Source organism: Podarcis gaigeae (genome assembly GCF_964106915.1).
Source record: "Podarcis gaigeae genome assembly, chromosome: 2".
Classification (NCBI taxonomy): domain Eukaryota; kingdom Metazoa; phylum Chordata; class Lepidosauria; order Squamata; family Lacertidae; genus Podarcis; species Podarcis gaigeae.
Window position 1 is genome coordinate 63,167,071 of NC_139679.1, and position 26,815 is coordinate 63,193,885.

The 26,815-nt window shown below is 38.6% G+C and overlaps 1 protein-coding gene across 3 annotated transcripts in view; it reads right to left on the reverse strand.

The window, feature by feature from the left end:
- RNF130 (ring finger protein 130) overlaps positions 1-26,815 on the reverse strand; it is a 42,452-nt gene that overhangs the window by 10,290 nt on the left and 5,347 nt on the right. The window contains exons 2-9 of one of the 3 annotated variants that reach the window (XR_014561602.1): positions 20,767-20,958; positions 18,358-18,608; positions 11,790-11,861; positions 10,934-11,016; positions 9,388-9,484; positions 8,573-8,777; positions 6,026-6,277; positions 3,752-3,932 (exon numbers count right to left, since the gene is read on the reverse strand). Coding sequence is in view for 1 of the 3 variants with exons in the window: in XM_083728585.1 (XP_083584711.1) it covers positions 3,917-3,932; positions 6,026-6,119; positions 8,573-8,777; positions 9,388-9,484; positions 10,934-11,016; positions 11,790-11,861; positions 18,358-18,608; positions 20,767-20,958 (1,010 nt within the window). In the remaining 2 variants the exon portion in view is untranslated. Of the gene's footprint in view, positions 1-3,751; positions 3,933-6,025; positions 6,278-8,572; positions 8,778-9,387; positions 9,485-10,933; positions 11,017-11,789; positions 11,862-18,357; positions 18,609-20,766; positions 20,959-26,815 lie in introns of those variants that run through there. The other 2 variants (XM_083728585.1, XR_014561601.1) reach the window with 2 other exon arrangements.

Here is a 26,815-nt window from a genome sequence, read left to right on the forward strand (position 1 = left end):
ACTTGGGACTGCAGAAGCACACTTTGCCCCTTCCCCAACACCAGGCAGATGGCCTATGATCATAAGGCAGGCAGTGACAGTCTTATCTTTAAACATATGTATAACGCTTAAAAGTTTAGGTGTTTTCTAAGTGTTAAATATTAATACCATTCTATCCTTTTACATCTGTTCAATAATCTGGTTACAGATCTGCCTCGTGTCACATTTGCCTATCAAGTTCTCTCTCCATTCATTTCCTTCAACACAGACTGTCCATTTTTGTTAGGAAATCCTTGACACTTTCCTCTTTGTTATTTGGGTCATTTCAACCACATTGCTCTGTATTCATCAATTCGTTGTAAGCTTCCAAGACATTTCTACCATCTCTCTCATCCAAACTTTTACCTAGTATTCCCCCCACCCACCCAAGGCCCCGCAAAGAAGCTGCTTACATCACTGTAGTAAGATGCTGGAAAAAAAACAGATTTCTGCTACAGTTAGTTGACTGACAGTCTAAATTGATTTCGATCAGAGGTTTGCTTCTCACTGCTGTGAAAGCAGCAGTATGGGCTAAATTTAAACACAGCCATGGGCTTTTTGACTACAAATTGGTTCAATTTTCCTGATCTCTGTGATGAAGACTACTATATGCCTACTCTCAGAGTGCACTAAGAAAAAGCTGTCATCAAATCTTGCTGTTACTAGCATGAGGAAGGCAAACACATGTGTTATGTGCTTATTCTGTTGCCTTAAAGCGATCTGAAGCTTGCTTATAACTATAGCCTCTCCCTGCAACTCCAATTGCTGGAAATGGAGCCTAGTAAAGGACATGTTGCCTTGCAGATTGAAGGTTCTCTTGCCTTTTGACTGGGTTTCACAAGACAAGCCCATATCAAGAGACAAGAAAAGGACTGACCTACATACATTTCCCCCTCCTCCCATTCATTTAAAAATTCTTAGCTTATTTGTTTCCTAGCACAGCAACTTCGCTACATGTAATGAACAAAACAGAAATCTAGAAAGAACTGACCAGGTTCACTACGCTCATGAGGTCTGTTTCAAATGTTACAAAACTGGCTAATAAAATTTACATGCAGGCATTCAACAAACAAAGAACCCATTTTTTCAGCTTTTCAAAACAAAAAAGGCAAAACAATGTTTTGAAAATTCACGTGGTACTTCCTTCCTCCTCAATTACACTTTTTCACATTTTCTAAAGCAAAGTCACTTCCTTATTTGTGACATTTCTCTGAACGTTTCAAATACATTTTGAAATATTCTATTATGGAAACTTTAACACACTTCATTTCTAATTAATAAAAGCTGCTTTCTCAGCTGACGGTTTCCTGACAGCCACAAATTAAGCTACTATTTTAATATAGATGTTGGCTGCTTTCCCAAGTTCAAGAAGTACTTTTAAATCCCCAGCCCCAATATTTCTTAAAAAGCATCATAAAAAAAGGAACGCCAGCTCCTTTTTTGATAGCTAGAAATGCAAACCGGCTTATTTTAATTAAACACAGTACTAAATTCAAAAGTAGGTTAAACTTTGATTGAACAAAAACACAAAAGGTTCTGGCTTTGGCCAGCTTATGCCTTTTTGTCTGCCTGATTCAATAGTCAATCTCATTAAGTCTGACATTAGCTTTTGGCTGGAAATCAAGAGCCCAACAGCTCTACATTCACTAACAAGGCCACTGTGGATTTTCTTTATAAAGAGCTGAATGATTCTTACTCTATGAGAAAAGAAGAAGAATGTGCTGTGTTCAATGGCTTGGAAGTGCAAGCAAGCACCACTACTGAAAAAGCAGCAGGGACATGAGATTTTGTGTCACTGACCCGATTTGAAATGGAAGAGCTTGCTGTGGAAGCAATCCTATACACCATTCATTTCCAATCACAATAGCTGAACACACTTTCACATTAGTGTTCAGTGTTGATTCCCTTAGAGAATAATTTGTGATGTAGAAGTAGCAGAGAAGGGACAATAAGGTGGTTTGCAAGGAGTAAATTTTATTTAAATAAATTTCTTTTCCCATCTTTGATAAAGTTAAATTTAGAATTGTCAGGGGCAGCTGTGCCACACCCTGAAACTGAGGTCTCCCTGCAGGAGGAGCAGAATCCTGCCCAGTTGATCGCGATGCAGCCAGTGATTCTAAAGGGCCACTGGATCTGGATATTCTTGCCCCAAATCAGCTGCCCGAATTCCTGGCCTGCTCGCAACACCCACCCAATCCATTTTCCCCAATGCCACAGGAGAAGAGTCAAGAGAGAAAAGAGTATGTATAAATGCATGTATACCTATATACATTATACTATACCTATTCCTTTATTGATACATCATGTTTTTGCCAACCACTCTATTTAATCCCAACAACAATGAAAGCTATCTAACCAGACAATTTCTTCTTTTCCTGAATATTTTTTCGAACAGCAGAGAGCTGAGGTAATTTAGGTTGTTCAAGTGTTAGATTTTGTAATAACTTATCTAAAAACAGACCACAATTGCCATTGTTATACGGAAGTATTAAGGAATGAGAAACGGAAGACAAAACCATGAGGATGCCATGTTGTTGAAGCTTGTATGAGAATAATAATAATAAAAAAAATGAAATAACACAAGCTAAATGTTTATGTAGCTATAAAACAGTATATATCCGATACCTGGTATTTCCAGTTGTAATCTCTGAACAAATTTGGAGTCATAATTATTTAAGTCCCAAATATTGCAAGAGGAGTTTCACTTATGGAAAGGTGATTGCTCGCCTCTTCTTTTCCACTACAACCCCCAAAAAGCTACCCTTGAGGACTGAGATACCTTCAGAGCATTATCGAGATACGATACAGGGAGCTGAAACAAGGGAGGCAGAAATCAAGCCCTCCTTCCTATAGCAAGAACTGCTTCCCATTTGCGTTAGTGTTTCGTGGAAATCCATAAAGTGAGTGCCTTTTTCTAATTTATAAGTTAGCTTCAGCTTGTATACTAAGTTAAGCAAGTTCACAGAAGGAATGTTTGCTACCCTCAGACTTCTGAAAAGACTCTGTAGAACAGGCACCCCCAAACTCGACCCTCCAGATGTTTTGGGACTACAATTCCCATCATCCCTGACCACTGGTCCTGTTAGCTAGGGATGATGGGAGTTGTAGTCCCAAAACACCTGGAGGGCCGAGTTTGGGGATGCCTGCTGTAGAAGATCAAAGGGCCCTCCTGAATAATATAAAATGGAGCATGGTGGGCTACTAGAGGAGGGAAAGAATGGGAAACTTTACTCCTAGGATAAGTTAACTTATCTTAGGATCCAACCTCAATTTTAGGCAGTTCATCCTCTCTGCAGCAGCACCAGGCCTGCACTCTATTTCCAACATTTCTCCGATGAAAATAGGAACATCCTAAGGAAAAGCAGGACATTCCAGGATCAAATCAGAAACTGGGATGGCTTCTGCAAATCCAGGACTGTCCCTGGAAAATAGGGACACTTGGAGGGTCTACATCTCATGTTGTTTAAGAGGGCCTTCTTGACTTTTCAGTGTAGCTTTCTGCAGAAGAGCAGGCATGCTGGCAAAAGGAAGGGACCTAAAACTTTCCTCCTGCAAACTTCTGTGTTAACTTTTAGTTCAAGGAACTAAGCCTTGAATTTACAGGAGAAGTATAAGATCAAAATCTGATACATGTCCATACATTGAACAGAACTAGGTAGAAACATTCACTGGATGTGGGGGGGATGACCACTTTCCACTGATAAGCGTATAATAAAATTCAATCTCAGAATAATTTTTTTATGATTGACCTTTTATTGAGTCTTTTGTAATACAAAGCTTCAGCATTAGCAAATTATGAAAATAGAATGTACAAAACATATGCTTGTGTTACATGATCAAGAAATGATACATAAAAATAAGCCGCTCTCTCTCCAAAGCGATTAGTCAAAGTGTTTCTTCAATACCATTCAGTTCTGTGGGAAAGTAAAAGAGATTATCAGTAATATTTTATTGTTGCTGTTTAATGCACAAATGTTTAAAATAAATTGTGAACAGAATAAAAACAACTTGCTAGTGCTTTCAGTCAATGGGAAGGAAGGCATACAGCTATTCCTTTTTCACAAGTGGCAAATCCGTAGATATTACAGTTAAAATAGATGGTTCATAAAAACGGGAACTAAATTATGAATTCTAGCTACCTCCTTGACCTCCACACTAGGTTTCATTTATTTACTACACCTTTGGGGGAGGGGTGAAATAAAGAAAAATACTGTACGTGAACACAATATACAAATTCTCCCGGCTTCCTATTATACTGTGTCATGTCCAAAATACAATCTCTGCATCTCCTCCACCCAAAAGATCAGAGATGGGGCACTATGTGGGAAACTTGCACATCTTGTTCCAGCATGGCAAAGTAATGACTGAAAGTGGTTTTGGATATCTGTAGTATCCATTTATGCAAACATCATTTTTACTTTTAGATACAAAAATCTAGGAGGAACCTTCTAGTTTAATGCAGCTATCACCAGTAGGAAATATTGTGTGAAATCCCTAAAAAATATTCCAGTCTCTTTTTGGAAATATGAAAGTAGCCAGCCAAAATGCTACATGAGTAAGTTGTAAGATTATTCCAGACCAGAGTGCTGGTGAACTAGTCAATTACTATAAAATATGTAGCCTATATACCTCCTTCATGGGGCAGTGTGCGAGAGCAAGCTCTGTGTTCATGCTGCTCACCACATGTAGCGAGAACCATAATTTATTAATGTACATTTGCTTGCAAATATATGTTTGCTGCATAATTTGTCCTCCAGGAGTTACGAAGTATGTTGGTGCACCACTAGTTCACTCTAAATTCTCGTCCTTAAGCTCTCTCCTATACTGCACTTCTTGTAGGATGTACATCATTGTTGGATCTTTATCTCCCTAAACAATCTTAGACCAGGCTATCTCAAGGATAGTTAGTTTCCATATAAACCTTTGAGATGTGCCTTGGAAGCCCTGCTCTCTGTGCCATTACCTCACGCCATTAGGTTGGCGGACACGAGATTCAGTGGCTGTGTTTGCACAAATTCAGGCTTAATCTGTTTCATGCACGTGTACACAGCCCCTTTGCTTCAGGCCACTTGTCTCTTCATGTGAGTAAGGAAACAAAGAATCTACAGTTAACCATAACTTCTCCAGTTTGCAAGTAACAGGCAACTCTGGTTAACTCTGGTTTCCTGATTTGTTTCCCAGCTTGCACAAAGAAATAAATGAAGCGAGAGCAAAGAGGCTGTGCACAAATGCAGGAAACTCGTCCACATCATACTACACAAGCCAGCACTTGCTTGGTGATAACACTGCGCTGGAATCAGGAATTCAAGAGACTCTCCTCTAAACATAAGCTAAAAAAAGTTTTCCTTTCAACAACTATTTAAAAACATACAGCACTAAGCCTTAACTTGATTCTTCATTGATTGCTGCTTTTAAATTGTTATCAGGAATTGTTTTTAAATTTGTGTTTTAGTGATAAAAATTATTTTTTTATTGTATTTTTCATTGTAAGCTGCTCTTGGTTCTCTGGGAGCAGAAGAAAAATATTAAATAAAAAATAGCATCCTTACTACTCTCTTCCCTTAAGCTTCCCTATTGGAATATACTTCCTGAATATAATTCCTAGACAAATAAATAACATTCAGTTATCTAAATCTAGGCTTGTTCACTCAAGTCCATATAGGCAATGATCCTTACAATTCTCCCTTAATGGTAGGCTTGCTAATATAAACTTAACCAAACAAGGAGTGCAAGCACGCATATCCAGACACAAAATGAATAAAAAGCAGGAGTGCCAGAATACAAAGTAAAATTGAATGATAACGCATCTTCACCTTAAAAAAAAAATGTACCCTCCCTTTGGAAAACCTATCCTCAGATGTTCTAACAATCTGATATTGCAACTTAGTAAAAGAACACTGTATTCTGGATGTTTCCCAAATCTCCTTCCTTCTAATTCTTCAACTCATCATTTCTTTACAATGCTGCCGTATGTGTAGGCACACTCACAATCTGAACATTTACTTACTCATTAGCATTTAAGCTAGCTGTGGCTTTGATGATCATGTAGCAAAGTGTAAGGGCACTCAGGAGGCCAAAGCTGGCAATAATAAACCATTCTTCTGTTGACAAAGGAAAGGGAGGAAATCACTCGTGGAAGAAGGCTTATGTCAAATCGATGGCAACTGCCCTCAAAGATCAGAAGCAGAAGACAATAATTCTACTCATGTGGGGCACCAGGAAGTGAAGCTCCAGAGGAAAGCAGAAGGCAAAGTAGGTACTAAATGGAGAAGGCCAGCAAACAAGGTTATGCGGAGAAGTGAGAGAAAGAGGAATGATACAATAATATTGATCACAGAGTCCAGACATTAATGATAAATGACTGATCAAAGTAAAATGCAAAATAAGGAAAGCATAAGCAAAATTTTTACCTGCAGTTAAGGAATAAGACTATTTCCAAAGAGACCTGTATTAAAAGAAATATGACAGCGCGCGCACACACCCTCCCTGTATCATGTCTTCCACTCCTTTATCCGCAAATAAAGTGCTCTAGCACTTTTAAAAGGTAGAATTCAACAGGGAGTCATTAATAATAAAAAATGAAATATAATTTTAGTTTAAAAAAATCACACAAAAGTACATCTTAATTTTTTTTTAAGGAATGTGATTGTTTTGGACATAATTTCTAACTAGGTGCATTCTTTGATTTTAACTTTTTGTGGCATATGAATGTGTGCAATGTACACAAACTAAAATAAATCAGAAAAGTTTTCAGATGACAGTGCTTGAAATGTTGCATGAATTTCTTCTCCTTTATCATGATCTCCATTTTAAATGACTGGAAAAGCAACAGGACTCAAGCCAAGTTAATATGCGTATTTTTGAAGTTGTATGTATAGCTGTACATGTGTATTTCGCGCAACCAGCAGTATTTGTACACTGAGATTTAACCTATGTTAAATGCACAGTTATGTGGTTATGAATATTAAATAAGTCTTTCCGGTCAATGAAAAAGAGTTGTCAATCCATTCTTAGACATGTTCTGGGCCTGCAAGCAATAATCAAAACCAACAACAACAGGGTGGGTGCATTACCACTGCTCATTCTCAAGATGGTCAAAGTCACTATAAGATATATATCCCACTTTAAGACTGTAGAAAGTATTCAATGGTAAGTCTCAATTTTCATGAGGGATATTTTACTGACAAATGGAATTCTTCACACATAGCAATATGATAACACTGCAAACCCAACTTCTGAGGGAATATAACAAAGCAAAACCTGCTAGCACTAATTCCATGCCTGAAGTTTTTAAATAAATGTGTGGGACGTATGGGGAATGTTAGGGGCAAACCCAGCTCTTTTGTCAAAATTAGCAGTCTCCCAAAATACAGAGTGGTAGTATATGTCACATTGGCCCAAACATTTCTCTTAATTACTGGTCAAATTATATGCAAGTGCTTCTGCTCAGGTGTTCCCACATATCTCCAGGTTCCACCAAGACATTTAGTTAGTAAAACCACATAACCATCAAGTTTGCAAATAGAGGACTAAAAGAAACTTTCATCCTTGTTTGTCGGACTGCATACTGCATTTCCCCCACAAAATAGTTTTACCTGGTCTGTTAGGCAGCAGACCCATGCGGGGGGGGGGGGGGGACAGATACACGTGCCCTAGGCCTCAGAGGAGTAAGCTGGCCAGGGGCCCCAGCCAGGGACCGATTGCGTTTTTATTTGAGTTTAGTCTAACAAGACTTCCATCCCAGGCCTCAGACAAGCTCTGCACAGGCCTGATAGGCAGAAAGAAAGAAAAGCCATGTGTTGCTACTGATCATGAGGCAGACCAAGCAATGCTTAGCACCAGGAAATATGAAAGTTCTACCCTTGATGAGTTGCAGCTGAATTGAACAAAGTAAGGATTACACCGTTTGTCTGGGGCTTAGACTGTGCAACAGAATCAGAAGCAAAATTCTTATTTATATATCCAGTAAGGGTTCTTTAGCTTTTAGGACCTGGTACTATGTCTTCTTCTTTGCCTAAATGATACCCCAAACAGCTAGCTCAACACAGATCACTGTTCCAGAGTTCATTTAATGCAAGGTTGTGTTCACAGGTAGATTGCTGAATTGGCATACGTGATTTTCATAAACAATTGGCATATGTGATTTTCTGATGGCACTCAAACTATAAACTTCTTGAAGACTGCATCAAGCCCCAAAATAATTATAAAAAGATGGCAGATATAATTGGAGCAATCTACTGAATTTCTAGATCCAGCCATTATGATTTGCAAACATAATTCACTGACGGGGAAAATTGTTAAAATACTTAACCATCTTAACTGTTAGCCATTTAAATAATTGACTTGTATAATTTATTTTCTTACTTGGTAATTAATTTTGAAAAAGATTTTGCCAAAGCTATTTCCAAGTGCATTGTCTTGATGTTCAATATGAGTCTTTTTCACTGTCACTTAAAACCAATAGAAAACTTTCATGCATGTTACAGTAATAGAGCATAAATCTGAAAGCAACATGAAACCTACAATGCTCAAATTAAAACCAAACTTCACTTACTAGTTACAGCAATATTGATCTCTCCTGTTCTTGGAGTCAGCTCCCCATCCTGTGGAAATTGTGATATTCCAGAAGTACGCAGGGGCTCAAGAGTGAGTGAAGTGTCACTGGTAAGGTCACCAAGAACTGATCTCCTGTTGCCTAGTTGGCCTCTGGTGAGCCTTTCCATGTCAAAGGCCATATTGTCAGCACATGGCACATTTGTCTGAAAACACAGTGTTGGCAAGTTAATATATTTCCTTTTTGTAAGCTTCTGGCAAAATCATAAGAGATATTGTAAAATGTCTGCAGAAGGCTATCTGAGGGATGCACAAGCATCCAATAGTGACCAATGATGAAATGTGATTCACAGGAAGAAGCAGTTACTGCTGAGCAGCAACCAGTTGGAACAGGGACTGTCAAGCAGTCAGCCACACATCCAATCAAAGGATTCAGTAATCCCATCATAAGATATTCTGATAGTGTCCAGATGATAAATTGTACAAAGAGCCAATTCCAAAAGTAATAGTGAGAGGCAAATATACTTGAGAGGTATAGTAGGTAGGTCCGAACACAATATTCTAATGGGAAGGCAGACACCCAGGGCTTGCACAATGCTGACACCAATCACTCTGTGCCTCTGCCACAGTCCTTTTACACCCACTACCAAGGATGCTTCCAATATTTAGAATTGGAACACTGCAATTTCATGCAAGAAAGGAAGAATGGCTAACACCCTGGAATTCTGGTCCTCTCGTACCTGACTTTACTGATTTATGATCATTTTGGAAAGGAAAGCTCTACATTCCTTACTGTTTAAATAAGACTTGACTCACCACAATTCCCAGAGCCTTCAAAATGTTCAGTTTACACATAGGACAAGTGCAGTGTTCACTGAGCCATGGATCCACACAGGTTTTGTGGAAAACATGCCTGAAAACAGAGTAGCACAACAAATGCTAGTTGCAAAACTATTAATAACACCAGACATACTGGAGAGGTCATAATAAGAAAAAATATTAGGAATTTTGAACAATTTATTTTGGGAATTCGAATAAATTGGCAATCATCCTTGAGTTGGGTACAACTAACTCCTTAATAGGAAAGCTACATTTAGATCTGAGAATGTAGGGATTGCATATTTCACTTATAACTTCTGCTTGTGTTACATTTTTGTACAGAACATACCAATTTCAGGGGTTTTAAGTAACAGCCACACACATACCAAAACGTTATTTAGTTCCTCTTCCATTTTAGTGTGTGTGCATATAACAAGGAACATGGGAACTGAACTGGGTTATTTATGCAGTTCAATGCCTGTGTCCTTTGCTATATATTAAGATGACCACTCAAAAGATTCAGATAAAAACAGGAGTACACAGGGCAGAAAGAAGAATAAAAAACTTCAGGTGCATTTGGTAAAAAAAATTATAGAACAGCAGCATGATGTCAAATCCTTGTAAGTTTTGGTATACTGAGAAAGTTTATGGAGCAGAAAAATAATACTTAAATAATTATGAAGGGAAGAAGTCAGGTAGTTTTATAAACTAAATACAGTAATACCAAATGGACTTAATAAGGGAAGTGAACGGATGTCAGATTTGTTATAATCTGAGATTCAAGCTCATTGTAATTATGTAACATGTCTTGCCACTGTTAATTTCATCATGTATTAATATTCAAATAGACTAAATACATTTTAGTCTAAGTCTTTACAGATTCCAGCATTTCTTATGTGCTCTGTAGTGAAAAAGAAAGCCCCTTTCCTTCTCACGTAGATACCACATACATTCCCATTGCTTCTGTCTCCTGCTTCCCAAAATAAAATGCCTTTCTGGGCAATAAAAGAAGTGGTGGCCACCACCCTACCTCTCCCTTTCCAGACCACTGCACAAACTAGTTCAAACATCCTCCATGGCACTTTCAAGATTTCCTTCAAAGAGGAGGGGTTGCCTTCACAACCAATTAGAGTAGAAGGGGTGGGCCTTTCCAGCTACAGGAAGTACTCTGCAATATGAAGGCCACACACAGGTCCCATCTTCATTCAGAGATCTGTTTGAGCGCCTTGGAAGTCACCAAGAAAATTCTTCATGGGTACCATGATTGTCTTATTTGTCTACCACCACATCTATTCTCCTAATTCACAAACCACTTTCTTTTCAGGCTATACTAAGTATCTTTCACCACCCAGGCCTTTTTGCATAGTTTCCCACACTACTCTAAGAAATTGTGTGCACACAAAATTAATTGTGTGCATAAAATTAATACACAGGTTCTAATGAGTTGAGTGAACCCAAGAGTGACAAAAAGGATAATGAAGCTAAGACATATATTTTCAAGGGTAAAGCACTCTCAAAAAGGAAAGAGGAATTACTGGCTTACTTGCATGGAAGAATGCGGACAACATCATTCTGCTTGTAACTTTCAATACAAACAGCACAATGATCGAAGTCTGGATCCGTTTCCTAAAATGAACAAAGTGAATATTCAACCAATCTCTAGAGCAGACAGTCACAGAAATCCTGTAGTAAGACACATGACCTGGTTTTGTGCTGGGACATGTTGGAGGTATGGTGGTACCATTCACATAACAAAAACTAACACAGATATATCAACATTTTCAAAAGTCAGGGGTCCATGGTTTGGGGTTTGAGAAACAGGGGTTCTGCAGTACTTAGCTAATTGGGAACCACTATTCTAGAAGACTAGAGGGGACCCGCCCACCCTTTCTCATTTTTCCTCATGGTATTATACTCTTCCCTTTTCTACATATATACCAATGAAAACGAAAAACTGCAATACGGGTAAGGTGTTGGTATTCAGCTCCCTAAGCGTCAACACTTTTACCTGTATAGGGTTTAATGTTTTACTATGTTTTTATATATGCTGGAAGCCGCCCAGAGTGGCTGGGATCAACCCAGTCAGATGGGCCGGGTACAAACAAAAAAACATTATCTACATCAGGGATGTCCAACCGGTTGACCGTGATCAACAGGTAAATCCCGGGATGTTCGCGGTTGATCGCTGGATCCCTATTGTTGGAAGTGAAAGAACTCTCCGCCCCCCTCAACAACATTGGTCTCCCCACCCCCAAAAAAGCTCAACAACTTCTTTTGTGGAGGACTCCACAAACCAAAAGGATTGGGATAAATCGAGGGGGGAAACAGACTTGCACAGATAAGCGTTAACACTTTTCTCAAGAAAAAATGTGACTAACATTTCATTTGGGTGACTATACCTTATCCCCTTTCTTCACTGTTCTTGTTGTCAATTTACCAACAGCTTTTTTTGCTGCATCTCCAAGTCGACGCTGAATAAAACACAGAGAGAGTTATTAGGTGTTGGAAAAACTGTGCTTCTTCCTCTTAAATCTCCTTTGGTTATATACTAAAATGGTGATTACAGCTTGTTCACTATATTCTGAAGAGTACCAGGTACACAGTTCATGGCACTTTCAAAACTAAAGTCTCTTTGGGCCATAAACATCAAGCTCATATTTTATGGGAATCTCTTTTAGTTGCAAGCAAGAACGTCTACGCTTAAAGTGCAGATTCACCTTCAACAATATTATCCAAGGCAATTGAGAATGGCCAGCTGCCAAGTGATTCAATAGATTTCTGAGACAGGTCACTTTGAATAGAACAAGCTCACATTTCCTTGCTTCAGTAACCAGGACTCCCAACAGGAGGAGGATTAGGTTTATACAGTGAGGATCAAGCAATGTGTTAGCATTTTTGCTCTTTAAGCTACTGTAATTATGTTGTTATTTAGAAGAGTATGCTGTTACAGAGATGTTTCCTGATATCATCTTGTAGCTATTCTGGAAACACCTGAAACCAGAAATCTCCGATTTTTTTTAATTTCTCAAGTTTGTCAATAATATGTAAAGAGAGATTCAATTTTGTGTTAATCTTTGCTAGATGTATTTATTTGCTTTATAGGGGGATAGATCCTGAGTGCCCTTTCAACAAACAAAAAGGCACCTTCCATCTATGGAAAGGCTCCAGATACGATAAAGCTACCTATTAGAATGGGGAAGGGGGCCTTGCACCAATTTCCCCTTTCCCCTTCAGCCCTTTGCAGCAACTCCCATTCTGTTCCAAAGGGTGCCCAAACCCTCCAGATCAGGGGGCACAATGGAAGGAGGAATCGGCAATCAAAAGAATCATATTTCAAAGTAACATACGGAAAGGGCCAAATCAGAGGCCATTCCAATGTTTACATTCAACTGGACGCTTAGGATGATGAAATGGAGAAGGAACAAGTGGACCATTTGGAACATATTAATCCATTGTGCTAAATACTTTGGCCTGCTTCTGCTTGTTTGTGCCTCTGGATGTCTCCTACATTATTCAAGTATGTATCTTTTATTTTTCTCATTGTCCATCAAATATGAGAAAAATAGGAAGCTCATCAGCACTGTAAAGTCACATAGGCTATAAAGAGAAAAGCAAAAAGGTCCCCAAATCAAGTGTTTTCAGCATACTTCCACTCCTAAACATTGCCATATAATGTACAAGTTTCAACACATTAAAATCCAGCCAGCCTCTTGATAAGCCAATTGCAGGTCTCCTGCAACAAAAAGCTAAGTAAGACTGTCCTTTGTATGCTTCAATCAATACAGCAAACAAGCCAAACAGTCTCTTACTAATCCAATATTATATGGATGGTACTGTGGAGAGAACCATTTACACTCCAACTCATTTTAATGCAAAGTTGCTTACAAAATTAGAAGTACACTAAAAACAGAACAGCTGAAAGCCCAATTTAAAATAGTAAAACCAAAAGATCAACAGCAGCAGAACCTGCCCCAGTAGTAAACATCACAGGTATCATTTGAAAAGGTTTTAAATATTTCAGTCAGTCTCATAATGGGGTAATGGTCATCCCAAAATGGCAAAGAGAAGTGGGTATTGTTTATTAATTTCCATTACGTTTTCCCTAACTTAAGACACGGTAAATTTTCAAAGCTGGCTGTTTTAACTACATATTTGGTTCCATAATGACCAAAAAGTTCAATAGTTCTGCTCACTCAAGACAGCGATGTAGAATATATACTTTGCCAACTACTGGCTGTGAGTACAGACCAAGCCCAGTCTATTGCTAAATGCTTTCTTTGATTCCAGAATACATGTGAGTTGTAAAATGCATTATTGGCATATCAAAGCAAGCTTCATGATATTTAACCTTTTTTCAGAAGCAGTAGTTTACTTCCAAACTATTGTGTGAAGTCAGCAACAGACTTAAAATGCACAGTTATCCTATCACTTAGCAGCTGTTCCCCCCTATATAAAATAGCTAAGCTTTTCCAATTGTGCTCTAGCTGTTGCTACCTCTTCATAAAATTTTAATAAGACAAGCCTTTTAAACCACATAAAAGTTTTATCAAGTTTCTCCTGACCTTTGTAAAATTCTAAAGGAAAAAGGTCTAAAGACTTTTACTTAAAGAGCAACTGTGCAGGTGTGGATTTTTGAAATCCAGAAATTGCTAATGTATAGGATTGCTACTTTGTCCAATCAGTTGCCTATTTGTTATTCTTTTCAACTGCCAAATACAAGATAGGTAAAAAAGAGAATTGTAACATTGTCAAAAGTCTGAAATACAAAAGTAACGAAGCAGCATAAACACACAAGTTATGAAGCAGAACAGAAAGTATCTCACAACCTCCTCTTTCCTGGGTGTTTCAAGTACAACTGGGCAGTGACTATGCTTATCTGATAAAAGGACGTTTTGGCTCCCGAACGCTGCAAACCCGGAAGTGAGTGTTCCTGTTTGCAAATGTTCTTTGGAACCTGAACATCTGATGCAGCTTCCGATTGAAGCCACGTCTTGGTTTCCAAACGTTTTGGAAGTCGAACAGACTTCCAGAATAGATTCCGTTTGACTTCCGAGGTACGACTGTACAGAGCATGGGTCGGCAAACTAAGGCCCGGGGGCTGGATCCGACCCAATTGCTTTCTGGATCCAGACGGTCTGGGAATCGCCACGTGGATCGGCATGGGGATTCTGATCATTCGGGCTGTGCCATTCCCCCCCCCACACACACACCGCAGCGGCGCCTACTCCCTCCCTCCTCCTGGCTTCTCCCCACCCTGCCTAGAGGAGGAAGGGGGCTGGGTTTTGTTGAGCCACGAGCACCATTTTAGCAGCCCCTCTCTGGAGCCAGCCATATCATGCCGTTCATTGTCCCTCCACTGCTGCCGCCAGCCCCTGCCACTCACAAGGCACAGGTAAGCAGCCACCAGGGCTCGTCCGGTGCTGTGGAGAAGAGAGGGAGAGTTGGGGGGGCTTTCCCCCCAAAATATAGTCTGGCTCCCCACTCCCCAGACTGGCCCCTGGTACAGAGGATGGAATTCAAACTGAATGGAGAACCATTCCACTTGCACTGTGGGACTTCCCCTTCCTTTCCTCCCCCTACAACTCCCTGGAGAGTTGGGGGACTTGCTGGAGCAGATTTTCTGTTTCTGCAAGTATTTGCCCCATGACCTGTCATTTACCAGTACAAAACAAATTAAAGTTGTGAGGAAAGAAAATAAAGAAATAAACCAGTGAGCAGGAAAAGATTTGGGGGTGTTGGGAAACAGAGAAATGACAGATTCTTCTCTGAACCCCATCTTAGCTTCATCTCTATTTCACAAAAGCAGTTTTTCTTTCTCTCCTGTAACTTTTCTCTAGAATGCAGAAGAGAACTTTGCTTTTTGATTCCATTCTTACAGTTTATGGTAATTTTACACTGGGATTTTTTCTTTATTCATACCAGTTTTCCAAATACTTTTTGTACAGCTCCAGTTAATCTTAATTACTTGTTTTGGGAAGCTTTTACCGGTACTTCTCTGTTACTAGAATTGTTCCTTGTAATTACTACACAGAACTGAGTTTTTCCTGAGCTCCAGCATTTGGACATCTTTGAATATATGTATTTTTTGCTTGTTCCAAGCTGAGATATACTTCACCTCCCCACCCCCCGAGCTTTTCTCCACCATGTGGATCCTGCCAGCAGGACCCTGCAGTCATCTCTCTGTTCTTCCCTGAACCCACAGAAACTGCTGGGTTGTATTCAGTGAAATTTTACCCAGAGCAGACATACTGAAATGTACCTGGCTTAGTCATGTTCATTAATTTCAACAGTTCTACTCTGGATAAAACTTAGTTGACTACTACCCTGTTTGGATTGGTAGCTATTTGCTATATCTTCTCTTTTCTTAGTATTTAGAACAAGTGCCTATACGGCTAAAACATAGCACAGCTTTTAGGTCATTTGGACTAGTGAATGTTTTAGAGGAACAAACAATAGAGTTGCATAACAACAGTTAAAAATTATTCGTTTTGCATGCCATCATGATGCTTTGTAAAGTTAATTTGAATTATGTTCCTCTCACTAAAGTTAAATATTAAACTAAAATTGCATATTCATATTCATTTTGTTTTTCCATGAAATTATTATTTTCACATACTGTTCCTTATTTCCCCAATATGTATAATGTGCTGTTAATTTCTTCTGGATATTATTAAGATTGTAACTTATTCACTGGCCTGCTGATGTATTTAAAACCAATATTTTGAAACAATGTCTAGCTTCTCAGATCCTGTTTGGGCACTACCCTTTTGTTCCACTGGGGCAAATGAGACGTTAAAATGAAGGCCTCATTTCAAAATCCAGGCTGAGAAAAATCTTTGCCCTGCCTTGCAATAGGAAACAGTGAGCTACCGTTCAATCCAAAAAATTCTTCTTTTCCATAGCTCTGTAGACCTTGTTTTCAGAACCCCCAAATAAAGGCACACCTATATTCCCCCCAATGCAGTTTACCTACAATGAATGAGAAACACTGAATAGCTACACACACACACACACACACACACACACACACACACACACCATAAACAAGCAGTCACTCAACAATTTATATTAGAACAGAATCTTGTTAATAATATTTGGCAATTTACAATGCTCCCAAGTGGAGGAAAATGTCTGCATTTCAACTCCCGAATGGTTTATAGCATATTACACTGAAATTAATTCCTAAGAAATGACACACTGCATTTCAGAAAAATGTTGAAGATCTAGTCTTTCATTACTTAAGACTCTCAGACATATGAAGATTGTCTGTATTTTTTAAAACCAGCACATTATGGGAGTAGTGTTTCTAGGACTAAGGTGAAACAGTGAAGCTCCCTTGTTGTTTTTGCTACTGGATGATTCATGTTATTTAAGTAATCTTGTTATATTTTTGAAAAGTGGTTTTTTTGTATGTTACTATATTTGCTATTGGTTTCTCATGTTATTATGAAATTATTTTTGCAGTACTTGTTTGAAATGTACTCCTGGTATTATTATTATTTTGTAAGCTGCTTTGAGCATGTTTTTTTGTGGAAAGTGGCATACAAATAAAATGAATGAAAATGAAGGTTACAAACAGCAGCAGTTTAGTTATGTCATGCTTATTTATTTATTTATTTGATTTGTATACCACCCTCAATAGATCTCAGGGCAGTTCATAAAATACAGCAGAAAAACAAGTAACTACTAATTATTTAAAAAACCCAGCAAAACAAGAACACACCCCTTTCCACAGACACATTTTAAAGGCTATAGAATATTGATAAGCCAAAGGCCTGGTTGAAGAGGAATGTTGCTCAAGAGATTTCTGGAATCCAGAGGAAACTTAAATAGCTTAGCTTACAAACTAAAACTAGAGGTAGTGATTGTGTTCACCAACAGAGAGAACAAAGTAATTCTTGAAGGCTGCCCTCAGTGATATTAGAACCAAGCAACTTAGTTTGGCTAACCCCAACACTGTAACGTACCGGTAATTCTCATTAACTGAATCCCACCTGCCTGGGATAACACTTATGACCATTCCCAGTGATACCTGTGTGTCATACCCTGGGACCCAGGTGAATGTCATGACCTAAGGCAGATGTCAAGACCCTCAAGTCAGCACAGCACAGCATGCACTTATGCTCAAATCCTCTGTCACTATGCTTACACAACTGACCACAGCCTGCTAAGTGCCAAGTCTGCATAAACAGGTTCTCACAGGCACAACCACAACTTGTTGCCAAGCTACCTTATATGGAGATAAGAGCATATTTTGAACACACATAAAGATAGCCAGTTAGGATAGTTTAAGCGTTTGCCATTATTGCATATTTTTCTAAAATGCTATAAAAGCTCTGTGAACCCTTCGTTTGAGGGCCCAGTTTCTTTTGGCAGTTATCCAACTGGGTCTCTTTATTCACACTGCAGCATGCAATAAATCTGAACTCTTTCCAAGCGCTGTATTTGTCTTCTTTTGGTGAGAAGAATCTGTGTTTTTATTTGTAGGTACCTCCTTTTTAGGTAACACCAGAATACTTCATTAAAAAAAGAAGGCAAAAAGTAACAGATCAGGAAAGTAGTTCAAAACAAGTTGAACATTCACCTAAGTTTAAGGGTTTTACAGGAAATAGCCCCTTTCTCCCCTACACCAGAAAGTATTACTTTTGTCTTAAAAATATATATGGGTCAACATTTAGTACAGGCCCATTTATATTCCCTTTAATACTGTATAATTGCATATGATAAAGACCTTCTGCAAAATACCAAAATATATTTTTATCACAGTATGAAACAGCTCACATGTTGCATGCATTAACTTTACAATTTAATTACAAGGGAAAATTAATATCCCACCCTTCCATTGTAGTCATAGCACTCAGGATGGTGTATAGTAGTGAAAAGCAGTTACAAAAACATTTAATAAAAATCTATCAACACAACATAAAAACCCTACACATTTGATATGAAGAATCAAAAGATAGTTACCTGGTTCCGATCACGTGCACTTGTATATCTGATCTTCTGGATGAAGTAAAATATTAACCATGCTGAAGAAATTATCATCAAAACTATGAACGATATTGATACAAAGACAAGAGAACCACGGCTAAAGTTTTTGTTTGGATAGCGGGTTCCAACTGCTATTGCAATAATGACAGACATATTTTTCTCCAAGTAATTCAGAATCTCCTTAACCTTCAATTCTGTGATCATGACAGTGACAATGTCTCCAGTTCCTATCAAAAGAATAAGCAGAAGAAAACAATGAATCAACATCTGACATAACATGTATGTTTATTAAGAAGCAAATCATTTGGCTGTACATATATACATTTAAACAAACTGTTAGGTATCAAAAAGCTGATCCCGAATTGTGAAAAACAGTATGAGATTAGCAACCTCAAATTTTAGAAAATTAGGAAAGCAACATTACTTTGCAAACACTTTTTTACATGCACATCTCTTAACCAACATTTGTTGAAAATGATTTAATTTCAAAACAACACATATATGAACTATTCATACTGATATCTACCAAGAACAAAGCAGTGAGACAAAAAAAGCACCTATATTCCTCCTAAATATAGCAGTTTAGTTCTGAGGCTAAAGGAAACTCAAAAACATTGAAAAGAATTGGCCAAGCTATACCTTCACCCTTGAGTAATGAAAAGATAATCATATTCCTTCCTGAGTGACCTAGAAAGTAATGAATGCTCCACTGAGCCAAGTATACAGGATAATATCCAACTAAGCAACTAAGTCATACTCAGAGTTAATCTCATGAAATTAATGGTCAACAATTTTCCACTGATATAAATGAGTGAACTCCAATCATAACCAACATTGGATATAATACACAATCACTAGCTAGCTAAAGATTTAGTGATGGTTTTTGGTTTTCACTCAATCCAAGAAACAGAACTGAAGGTCCCAGAGTAAAATTCAATGAAACCATCTAGCAGCAATAAAAAAAATGCAATTTTAATGGTAGAGCTTATTGGGCAAATTGAGAAAGGAAACTTAAAATAATGTTGTATATATATCTCCTGTGTACAGCATATCTCTGCCTAACAGATACTGGGTGAAAACACTGGACAACTCTGCCACACCCGATTGTGAGCTATAGGAGCATTTTCTTTGATGCTGGAGACAGAATGATGTACTCAAACAATTGGTCTGTCACATTTCACTTGCTGCTTATCTACTCTAATCTTAATTTTTTAACAATTGCCACAAATGACCTAGCAACTATATTTTTCTCCCTTACACAAGTCCAGGTAACAATAATTTAGAAGGCAACCATGGGAACTAGTAAGTATTTGATACTTTTCTGTAGATGCTTTAATGTAGCATTCAGAGACTATGAACTTGAATATAATGCATCTGGTCACAGGTCCATCTAGCCAGTAATGTCTATTTTATGCATTCATGCTTTTTGAGAAGCCCACAGAGTACAAAAACAACAGCCCTCTCCCATTATTACACCACCAGCAATTGGTGTTCAGGTACATGCTGGCTCTGAATCTGAAGGTTTGCCCAGAGCTAAAAACATATCACCAGAAGCAAATAGCCTACTTGAATGTTGTCCACTACTGGACGCCAACTATTCTATATTTTATTGCATTTTGCAGTGGAAAAGCTCCTAGCATTTATTGTCTACTCGACTACCTCTATTACATTAAGGCAGCTAAGATCAGCCAGTGAGGGGCAAACAAGCAGGTTTAGAAAGAAGCAGACCAGGGCTGAAGGTTACAGCAAATCCAATGGATACCTCAATGCGAGCTCCCAGGGAACAACAGGAGAGGACTAACTAACTGAAAATTAGATTAAAAGTATATGCAACTAATACTTGGCTGAGCAAGATTTCCAGCATTAATCTATGTCTAGGAAGAATGCAACTGAAGATTTCACTTTGTCAGAGAAATAGTATACTATCATAGTTCAACAGCGCAATATGGGCTCCAAGTCTTGTATTTTCAGATACTATGCTAATGGAAAGCTGTCATGAAGGGTTTCTATAGATCATGTATGTTTTGTAGAATATTTGAGCACAGCTAATACAATCATGCAAATATGCATTGGAAGGGATTGTTGCACAAACCATACTCCGTATACTTATCCTTCTTCCCATCTAGTTTCTGTTACAGGCATTAAATTAAGCACATTATTTTCTTCTCTGTCACAAATAAAGTAGACATGGCAATATGCTATGGTCATGCAGCTAGTGGAGACTGCCAGTCTCAGCACTTTATCCAGCACTTTTATAAATCAAAGAATGAATGACCAACTTCCACGCTTGATAATCACAAAAAAGACAAAATACTGTTAACTATCCACCATGATGTATCTGAACATGTCTAAAAACAAAGAAATATCTGGTATCTTAGCTTTTACCTGGATGAGTCATGGTGACAGGCTCCTCACTTGACATATTATTGTAAATTACCACAGCTGAAGCATTATGTAAAGCTGCTCGCAGGATTTTTTGTTTAAAGGTGCAATTTCCTCGCTGCAGTAGGGCAACCCACTGCTTGTTTGTAGGAACTGGAAACCGAGTTCGTGGATCACAGCCTAAACGATCTGAAACTAAAAAAAGGAAAGAGATGTCAGTTAAAGTTTGTTGATAAAAATATCTAAAAAGCAGTTCACTGGCTAAAATTATTTTCTAGTTATGAGACCAGAACAATTTGCACAACCCAAAGCAATTTTTAAGCTAAATAATAATCTGTAAGTGTTAACCATATTTGATCATTATGATCATTACACTTAAAGATTTTTTTCAGCTCCAGAATACTTACTAGTGAATATTTTCAATACCTGGTCAGAGGAATGGCAAAACGTTAGGATAAATTTGTTCATGTACCGCTGTCATCTTCAGCTGCCCAAAATTTATGTATATATTTAGAATTTAGAATGGAGATTTGGAAGCGACTCAAAAGGCCATCTTGTCCAACCCCTACCTGGAATATCGGAATCACAGATGGCCATCCAACCTCTATTTAAAAATCTCTAATTGCTTGGTACTCCAATTGCTTGATATAGGGACACGGGTGGCACTGTGGTCTAAACCACTGAGCCTGGGGCTTGCCGATTGGCAGGTCGGCAGTTCGAATCGCCGAAACAGGGTGAGCACCCATTGCTCAGTCCCAGCTCCTGCCAACCTAGCAGTTCGAAAGCACATCAAAGTGCAAGTAGATAAATAGGTACCGCTCCGACGGGAAGGTAAATGGCATTTCCGTGTGCTGCTCTGGTTTTGCCAGAAGCGGCTTAGTCATGCTGGCCACATGACCTGGAAAAACTGTCTGTGGACAGACGTCAGCTCCCTCAGCCAGTAAAGCAAGATGAGCACTGCAACCCCAGAGTTGTTTGTGACTGGATTTAACTGTCAGGGGTCCTTTACCTTTACCTTTTACCAACTGCTTGATACTTGGGAGACAGTCCTATTGTAAAAGCAAGCTTATAAACTAAGAATATGCAGTATAGAGAACAGAGCAAAAAAATATTTTATTTGCTATAGTTTGGTATGATTTTATTAACTATATCAATGATTTTAAAAAATGAGAAAGACCCCCCCCCCCAAAAAAATGTATACAACTTGATATGGCAAATTTAGTAAGATGTAATGGTCAATCTTTATGGTAGCTTTGAATCAGTACAATGTCTAATTGTGCCTCTACATGTATCAGAAAGGCAAACAGGCTGGCAATCTCTGTCCTCTTCATAGCTTCTCATAGAATCTTCCAATATTTACTGGAACTAAGGGATACTACCATACACCTTGAGTGCCAGACACATCAATCAGCATTGTAAAGGACACAGACAACCATGTCAGCAAGTTTAATTGTCAATAGTTGTCCATTATCATCTGTCATCTATGATCAGTTATTTAGAATCCATTTCTAATGTATATTTTTCTCAAGCTGAGGACTCTGAATATATATGCTGGAAAGTCTCCATGGCATAATGAAAAGCAATTTAAGAGTAATTTCAAGCTTATACAAATCACTTATTTAAAAATATGTGTTCTGAAGTCATTTATGTCATTTCACAATCGTACAAAAGGTTACTATATAAAATGTTTTCTCTTTTCAATAAAGTGCCAAATTCCATCAACCTAGTCTATTTCAAATTCAAGTACCTTCTCTGTACTGACAACCGTCCTCTACCTTAGCTCACTCACAATGAATTCTGAACTTCTTGTGTGCAGTGAATTTGCTATGCTTTCCAGTTTTTCAAGCTGCCACATTCAAAGATCATCTGGCTCAGAACATTTAGAGCTAAGCCACTTAAACTTAATATTATTTAGAATCTGATCTAACACTGCATGCAAAACTGCTATCTAAGGTCTTGTCTTTCAAGTTGGTTAATTCTTTTTTTATTCAGTGGTGGTGTTCAATGCCTACAGCACAGGTGATGCTGTAATACTCAAGTACTCAACAAGTTGCTGTAATGCTCTAATACTCAACAAGTAGTGGATTATTTGGAGAAACTAGTCTGTCCCACAAAACATGCAGAAAATGGGATTTCACCATCCTATTAAGTATCCTTCCTAGTCCTTCCAAGAGCTTCCAATGAAGTATGCAACTGCTTATTTTCTGGTAGCTATTGTACTTGCTAAAGCAAAATCTTCTGCATTTTCTATGTGTTATGTGTGAGAAACTTTTGAGGTTACACCTGGCAAACTTGCATAGTTGTGCTAATTAGAGAAAAATAGAAATCCTCAGGTGTCATCTTTTGAGCTACAGGAAATAAAGACTTGGCAGAAAAGCATGTAAGCTGAAGCAAAACTGAGACAGTTGCAATTCATTTTGGGGGGGAAGCAATTTCAGTCCACAGAATTTTGGAGCATAATCCACTCCAAAGGAGAATCTAAATCTCAAAGTAGTACAGTACTCTGTATAACACTACAACATCTTGGTTACCAGCTAGCAGATGGTGCTGATCAGATGCTTCTTGTTACAGATGGCTCTCTTGACCTTTACCACTCTGGAAATATCCACACCTGAGATGTACACATTATATAAATTTCAGGGGTGGAGGGAATCAAACATGCCTCTAACTGAATTGCAGGTGCACTTTTCTGTAAACAAGTTTCCCTGAAACACCTTTTCTTGACTACTTAAATACAGAATCATCCAGCCCATGTGACAATCTGTATCACTTCACATTACAAATGGATGGATGAAATGGTGAAAGCTCACATATTACAAAACTGCACAAATGGGTTGGTAAAGAATGTTGGTCACCAATGAAAGGAACCTGTCAGTGAAATGAAGGAAGATGACAATTCCCTTCCCCACTACAGGTCCCATGCCATCATCTGTTTGAGGATCCCTAATCCCCTGAAGCAGATGCGGCGGGGGGGGGGGGCAGAGAGCTATGAGAGGGAGGAGAATTGCCCCCCTCCATTGCCTCCCTTCCTCATTCTGCTAGCAGATTCCTTCTGGAGTTCTAATCATCCATGGAGCTCACTGGGTGACCTTGCACCAGTCACTGTTTCTCAACCCTATCTCACAGGGTTGTGAGGATAAAACGGGGAGAGGAAGAACCATATACATCACTATGAGCTTCTTGGAGGAAAGGTGGGATATAAATGCAATAAACAAATAAAATAAACATCTAATCTAATCTGAGTTTATATAACTGAAGTTTGGTACAGATATTTTTTTAAAATAAACAAGCTAGTAAACACTGGTTTAGTCATGTCCACAGAATGAAAGATGGCAGGATCCCAAGGATGTGCTCTACTGGGAGCTGGCTTCAAGCACCAGGCCTGTTGACAGAACCAACTCTGCATTACAAAGATGACTGCAAATGTCACATAAAGGCTGGTAACATCAGCCCTGCTGTGTGGGAATCCCTTGCATATGACAGCTGTGCCTGGAGAAAGTCAGTCAAGTTGTGTATCCACAGCAGTGACCAGAGGAGGAATAGGACCTCTGAGAGGAGCACAGAGAGAAGAAACGCCATGGGGAATCAGCCTCAGCACAACTGGGTGCCTTCATCTGCCTCAGCTGCAACAGAACACATCTCATCCATACCAGTGTCTCTACAGCCACAGCAGGTGCTGTAACTCTTCAACAATTTGACTTCACCCCCAAAAGTACACTCCTCCACTGTCCCCTCAAACAGACAGATGCTGTACACCAAAAGAAGTAAACTCCTGATATAATAGATTCAATGTAGGCATTTCCTTAACACAGCAATGTTGTTCAATTTTAAGCTTATTTGGAAGTACAGTACTGTAAAACTGTTGCAATGGAACTTATTTCAGAGTTGGTTGTATTGCATGGAAATATTAGTTTACTCACTATCTTTTGGAAAAGAAACCAGGCGGACCATAAATGTGCAAACATCCCACTATCACAGTGGATTTAAAAGGTAATATTTTGTTGCAGGTCCACTTGTATTGCAAAAATGCTGTATCAGTATAAAGAGAAAAGACAGAAGCAGCACTAACACCTAGCAGCATACATTGCCTTCCCCTCACAATTACAATATAAAATTAACAATTTCATGTAAACATTCAGGTTAATTCCCTGATGAACATATTTTGTTTCCTCTCATTCTCAGTTTTACCACAAAACTGGGGACATGTATTAGATTTAACGGAATGTGTGTTCTCTGGGAAAAAATGTTTTTGAGAACTCATTCCTATTTTACAGGAATGTCTCAAAAATGTTGATTGTTGTGATTCTAAGCCAATGATAGGGAACCTGTGCCTCTACTGATGTTCTCTACTGACTCCCATCAGCACTAGCCAGTATGACCAATCATCAGGTAATAAAGGAAATAAAAGAGCTGGGAGTCCAATAGGTTCCCCATCTTGACTGAAATTCTTCCGACAGATGCAACACAGATTATGGCCTTTCCCCTCAGTTATCAGTTTCAGCAGTCACCCAAGTTCTGCCTACAACTGAAATTTACTGAAGAATACGGAAGTACAATTTGCTTAATTCAAAGAGGAAGCAGCAGTTATTTGCTTATAGTTAACAAATTAGCATTGTGCAACAACTTACTCTTTTCCTCTCCAAAGTGCTTGAACTGAAATAAATGTTTATAACATCCACCTGCTAATATCAAAAACCTTGCCCAAAGTATCAAGCAATATGACTACAGTACATGTGGTAGTTTTCACAGCACTGTGGAGAAAATATGTCCTAAAAAGCTTAGAACTAGAACACACATTTATAAATTGAAACAGTTTAAAATTAGGCTACTTTGGATTGGCAGTATCAGAACATTTAGTCACCTGAGACTCAAAGTACTTGTTATGAGGAGTTCTACAATTCTTTCATCCTTGTGCTGGTTAAACACAAAGTAGTCAGGGACAAGGTGGCAGGGGTGGGGACCTGCTTAATTTTTTCTCATTCAGTAGTTGCTTTAGCTCAATATAATACATGCTCAGCTCCTTTTTTAAGTTGTGATAGAAAAGATGTAGGGTTCCCATATGTTTTCCCTCTATGGAAGGAAAGTAGCTTGGGGAAGGCAGTTGTGAGCAAAATGACCAGAGGGGAAGAGGAAGCAGTTAAGCAGGTCTCCCCAGGCACCTTTTCCCACAGACACAAGTTTGCCCCAGGCTACTTTGGGAATAAAACAAAAGTAGAAATGACATTTTTAATGTATTTCATTTTTCCTCTAAGTTTTAAAGTATCTTATGTGGGGGTTTTTTGTCTATCTGATTTTAAGTTGCTCTGGGTTGCCCTGGGCAAGATAAAGTGACGAACAAATTCAATAAATAATAAGAGGAAGAAGAGGAACAAGAAAAAAAAATAGAATTTACTTAACATAGTTAAAATCTATGATACATAAATACTTTTAGCATAGCTTTTTGTTGCCAGCATGTGCATGCGAGTGCAAATATTTCTCTTCCGAACTATATTATATGTAAATATGGGATCAGATCAACGTGACCAACATTTTAACAACCTTCATATCACCCTCAAACCAGTTACTCCATTCATGACATCACGTAAGAAGTATAACATATTCACCAGCTGTGTTCTGTCATCTCATATGTTCCTTTTATCTTCACTTCTCAGTTCACTCTGTAGACCCCTAGCCTCGTGCTGTGACCCCCCGTTTGTGTGATTTTCACCTGTAGCCCCCTTGGAATATCCTGGGGCCTTCCAGGGGCCATATGGCCCTCAGATAGGAAACACTGGTTTACACAAATAAAATCATTTGTGTGATTTTCACCTGTAGCCCCCTTGGAATATCCTGGGGCCTCCCAGGGGCCATATGGCCCTCAGATAGGAAACACTGGTTTACACAAATAGCTGGTCTCTAAAAATCCACACATCCACGATAAACAGCCAAAGCTTCACTGTGATGGTTCTGATACAATACTACTTACTTCTGACAAAAGCACCAGTTACACCAAGGCCAACCCAACTAGCTTCAGCTGTAATTTTTGCCAGATAACCCACTCCAGTTCTATTCC